General features: G+C 40.0%; 1 protein-coding gene across 1 annotated transcript in view; it reads left to right on the forward strand.

Annotated features, from left to right (window-relative positions):
- Nucleotides 1-131: 131 nt before the first annotated feature.
- The window catches only part of JCHAIN (joining chain of multimeric IgA and IgM), an 88,029-nt gene continuing 82,501 nt past the window's right edge, over nucleotides 132-5,659 (forward strand). Inside the window, exon 1 of the mRNA XM_045284307.1 lies at nucleotides 132-382. Within this exon, the coding sequence (XP_045140242.1) occupies nucleotides 334-382 (49 nt within the window). The 5' untranslated portion in view covers nucleotides 132-333. The remainder of the gene's footprint in view (nucleotides 383-5,659) is intronic.

A 5,659-nucleotide genomic window follows, 5' to 3' on the forward strand; every position in this document is an offset into this window, starting at 1 on the left:
CATGAGCCCTTGATAGTTTATAAATTGGTATTTTGTCATATCTGGCCCGGCCGGGCCTCGGGTGCGCGCCTATCGAAAACCGGGGCTGGTTTTGGCGTGTTATCACTCGAACTTCACCGACCGCGGAAAAGCACAGGGTCTGGGACGCGGAGGAAGCGAACGCTAGTTGTACAAGGTTCCCACCCCCACCGCCCCCTGCGAGTATTAAACCGCACGATTATGCTTTCACACACTGCCACTTCAACCGTTCGTTCACGAGCTTTAACGTGAGAAACCGGGGCGGCGTCTTCTGTCGGCCACCTCTTTTGTTCCGCGTCGGGTGCGCGGCACCGAATGCTCCTATTTGCTTTCACTGTAACGCCCTGGTTTTCCAGGGCTCCCGGTATGTACCAGCGCATTTGAAGCCAAACGGCTTAGAATTTATATGCCAAATGTCTGTTCCAGGTAGGTAGTATAGTGTTGGTTCCATGTAGGTAGTATAGTGTTGGTGACTTGCTAGGAATTGGCCACCATTGCTTTATGTCGAACCTTTGAATTAATGATGCCTGATGCAACGTCACTATGAGGCAGAATCGACTTCATGGCGCTAAGTTTGGGTTTTGAGAACCAGTTAATTCTCTTAAGTAAGCATTTCTCCAAGACAACCTCCAGTAACTATTATTCTTTACCCTGGAGTCTGGGATTGTGCCCCATCTTTCCTAGCCTTGGGTTCATTTGCAATATGCTGACATAAATTCCACATGGCTTCTTTGAAGATCTGTTGTTTATGGTACCTGCTTTTCCCTCTTTATGTTACACTTACTTTTTGTAGATCAAGTAAAACATCTCAAAGGAACAGAACATGTTTTTATTGTTGTCATTGGACTTTTTAAACAAAAAATGTTAAAATGGGAATATTCACCAGATACTATCTTGAAGGATTTCTTAAAAGCTTTTGATTTCTGAAAATTCACTAACTTGTTGATCCCAGCACTAGTGTTTGTTACATGTCCTCCTTCAGCCTAATTTCCTCTTCTTTAAAATAAGGATATTACTTGTCACAAAGGTATTGTGAATGTAAAGTAAGTATAAGTCAAAGCCCTTTGAAGCAGTCAGCAGAGTTAATTATTTGATGCTTAATTGTTACTAATTTTTAAGGGATATTTTCTTTCATCTAATTTTCAGTATTTGGAGGTTTGTTGTAGGAATTGCAAACTGTATACTACTTTGAAGAGAAAACCTAAAATCACTTGATTTACCATATAGTTTTCTTTACAACTGGACCAATAAGCAACATCATAATTGAAGAGAAGTTTGAAATTAAATCTCCCTGGGGGACAGACAACAGAAAAGTGTGTGAAGGGAGGCATCAGACTGTGTAAGATATGACAAAAAAATAATAATTTATAAATTATCAAGGGTTCATGAGGGGTGGGGTGGGGAGGGAGGGGGAAAATGAGGAGCTGATGCCAAGGGCTCAAGGAGAAAGAAAATGTTTTGAGGATTATGATGGCAACAAATGTACAAATGTGCTTGACACAATGGATGGAGATATGGATTGGGATGAGTTGTATGAGCCCCTAATAAAATGTTTTTTAAAAAAGAAAATACCTTAGACGCAAACAAAAGATTAAAATTAACAAGAATTTCATTTCACTTGGTTCTGCAATCCACACTTGGAAGCAGCAGTCAAAAAATCGAGGCACATTGGATTGGCCAAATCTACAATTATTTTGTTTTAATATTAAAAAAATCATTTTATTGGGGGCTCATACAACTCTTACTACCATCCATACATCCACTCTGTCAAGCACGTTTGTACATTTGTTGCCATCGTCATTCTCAAAACTTTTTCTTTCTCCTTGAGCCCTTGGTATGAACTCATTTTTCCCCTCCCTCCCTGCCACTACTCCCTCCCTGCCTCCCCTCCCTCACGAACTCTTGATAATTTATAAATTACTATTTCTCTTACGACGTCTCCCTTCACCCCCTTTTCTGTTGTCCGTCCCCCAGGGAGGAGGTTATATGTAGATCCTTGTCATTGGTTCCCCCTTTCTACCCTACCTTCCCTCCACCCTCCTGGTATCGCCACTCTCACCGCTGGTCCTGAGGGGATCATCTGTCTTGGAGTCCCTGTGTTTCCAGTTCCTATCTGCACCAGTGTACATGCTCTGGTCTAGCCGGATTTGTAAGGTCGAATTGGGATCCTGAGGGTGGGGGGAGGAAGCATTCAAAAGGCCCTTTTTTAAGGTTAAAGAGAAAGCATGTCACCGTGAGGACTGAAGAGCACTTGACCCTAACTAGAGTATTTTCAGTCACCTCATATGCTTATGAAAACTGCCCAATGAATGAGGGAAGCATTGCTGCCTTTGAATTATGGTATTGACAAATATTAAATATACCGTAGACGCCAGAGGGATGAGCAAATCTGTCTCAGAAGAAATATAGCCAGAATGCTCCTTAGAATAGAGGACGGTGAGACATCATCTCACATTCTTTGGACATGTCGTCAGGAGGGACCAGTCCCTGGAGAGGGACATCATCTTTGGTAAAGTAGAGAGTCAGTGAAAGAGTCAGTGAATGAGATGGGCTGACATAGTGGTTGCAACAATGAGCTGAAGCTGCAATGGTTTTGAGAGCGCTACAGGATTGGGCACTGCCTTTTGTTCTGTCATTCGTGGGGTGGCTGTGGGTCAGAACCAACTCAATGGCATCTAACAATAGCAACTCATGGTTTCACTATGTTACTGCAATCAGAAATCTCTAAAGAACATTTTTGACAGGTTCCTTCATGGAGGTATTTTACAAGAATATATACTTAACCCATTATAGATAGAGGAAAAGAGAATGAATGATAGAACTGAAAGGGAATCCTCACAAATTAGTCCCTAGAAAGGTCAATAATAAGCCAAGGAAGTCACCAAGGTAACGATGCAGAAAAGGCGTATTTTCTCTTTTCTTGTTAGTCAAGATACATGTTTGTATAAATGTTGATAGGCTCTGAAATCCTGCGGCGTGTTGGCTCTTTTGTGCCTCTCCACTTTAAAAATATTTCTATTTATGGTTTATGTCATTAATTAAGTGGGCGTGTAATCAGTACAGAAAATCAGCTGAAATACAAGTCCTTTAAAATTGACAGACAAAGCTATGAGCTGTTCCTTTCAAGTTGGATGATACTCCAAGTTCCTGGTTTCTTATGCTTTTGGTATTTGGATCAATAAGATAATCACAGGTCTGCACAAGGTCTAGTGACATGAAGGGATGATTCAGCCAATGCACACATTTAAGTCAGCCAAGATTATAAAAACAAGTTTAAACATGTTGCTCTTCTTGAATCCAACATTTTCCTATGCTGTTTGAAAATAACAAAATCCAAGCCACTACAATGAAGACACCCCATTAATTTTCTTGTGAAATAAAACAGCACTTTTTACCTTTAATCTGCATTTTAATTTTGGTTATCCATATTTGTTTTGATATGCTTTGGTCACCTTTAGGATGGATACTTAGAATATATTACAGAACTTTCTAGAGCTCAGTGTTATGAATGAGAATGTATCTGTAGCCCAAGCTGCTGGGGGCTGTAATCAGAGATCTTCATTATGAATCTAAGGTAAGGGTTTTCATATGCCATTGTGTAGTAGAGAAAAGTCTTATGTGAAAACAAGATACTAGTAGTTAAAACTTCATATTAAGCCAATTTTAATAAATTTAAATAGAGTTTATATATTTTATTATATAAGCTCTCTTAAGAGTCCATTCTTCTTCTGAATTCATAGGATTTGGTAATTATTGTTATTGATTTATTTTTCCAAAACATTAACTACCAAAATACTTAGTCAATTTATACTTCTCTGCATATATTGTAGATATTTTAAGAGACATCTTTAAGTACTATATGTAGTCCAAATCAAACTATTAATACCAGTTTTCTGTGATTTGTAGAAATATAGATGTATTTTTCATCTGTATTTGCAAATACTCTAATATATGAGCTACTTTTATAATAGAAAACATATATGTTGAGAGTTACTTTGATAATGGTATCTTTTAAATGAAGATCTATTATCAGCAAAACATGTTTCTTGTGTATACTGTTGGAAGCAGTGAGCAGACAAATGGCTTGGGCTCGACTAATAACCTAAAGGTTAGTGGTTCAAAACCACCCATCAGTAGTGCTGTGGAAGAAAGGCCCGGCAATCTGCTTCTATAAAGGTGGTGGTGGTTGTTAGGTGCCACCAAGTCATTTCCAGCGCATAGCAATCTTCTGAATATTGCCCCACCTTTCGCCATCCTCACAATCATCACACTTGAGCTTGTTGTTGTAGTCACTGTGTGGAGGGGCTTCCCCTTTTTCATCATAGCCGTAAAGGAGGACACCCCGGGTTGGAATAGACACAGCTGCAACTTTCATTTGCATAGTCTAGGGGAGCTTGTCGTCTTTGGTCTACTTACATTCTTTTCTGAAATGCTCACCTTCTTGCACAGCACACCCAACCGTTTCTCTCAAATCAGTCATGTAATTTGCCCTCTGTTTTCATTTAAACCTTCATTTTTTTCCCCTTCCATGTATTACTACAGAGAACCTGGTCATTTCATCCCAGCTCTATCACTGGTCAGCAGCTAGAATAATTTGTTTTTCAAAGGTTGACCTAATAATATCATTCTGCGGTAGGATGGCTGTGAATCGGAATCAGCTCGATGGCACTGGGGTTTGTCTTGTTTTTTAATTAACAAATCACTTTATTGATGGCACTTATAACAATGCATACACGAATTGTATCAAACACATTTATACATAGGTTGCCACCATTATTTTGAGAACATTTTCTTTCTGCTTGAGCCCTTGGTATTAGCTCTTCTGTTTTTTCCCTCCCTCCCCAACCCCTGATACATTTAAATTATTATTTTCATATCTTACACTGTCTACTGTCTCTCTTCATCCATGTTTCTGTTGTTCGTCCCCTTGGGTAGGGGTGGGAACCAAATTCACTGTCATCGAGTGGATTCTGAGTCATAGCAACCATATAGGACAAGGTAGAGTTTCTAAGACTGTAACTCTTTATAGGAGTAGAAAACCCCGTCTTTGTCATGAGGAGTGGCTGGTGGTTTTGAACAGCTGACCATGTGGTTAGCAGCCCAAATGATAACCATTCCTCCACCAGGTGCCCTATGTGGTGGTTCTTAAAAAAATCCTTGATTGGTTTCTCCATTTCTGGGACAAGATAGAAGTTCCATAACCTAGTGCGTTCTTTCATGATGGAGTCCCTCCCCGCTTTCTGTTGCCTACAAGCTGATGCTGACTCCTCGGGAGCCCTTACGACTATGTGCTCCATGTGGATTCCAAGCTTGTACATATGATGAAGGGGGACTCTCATCTTTCTACCAGAGTAGATGTGTTCAAACCACCACTCTTCCTACCTTTCCATTGTGCTCTTCCTACTATGCGTCACCCCCACCCATACCCAAAAGTAGTTCTAAAATCTTGTGGTTTGGGGACAAATTTCACCACATATCTTTTCTTACCTGGCTATCCCTACCTCTTGTACCCAAGATTCTACTTAAACCGCTCTTTTTTTTTCTTTTCTTTTTTAACATTTTATTAGGGGCTCATACAACTGTTATCCCAATCCATACACACATCAATTGTGTAAAGCGCATTTGTACATCGTTTCTCAAA

The sequence above is a fragment of the Echinops telfairi genome, unplaced genomic scaffold (genome assembly GCF_000313985.2).
Source record: "Echinops telfairi isolate 266 unplaced genomic scaffold, ASM31398v2 ScPeMD7_7468;HRSCAF=8506_0, whole genome shotgun sequence".
Taxonomy (NCBI): domain Eukaryota; kingdom Metazoa; phylum Chordata; class Mammalia; order Afrosoricida; family Tenrecidae; genus Echinops; species Echinops telfairi.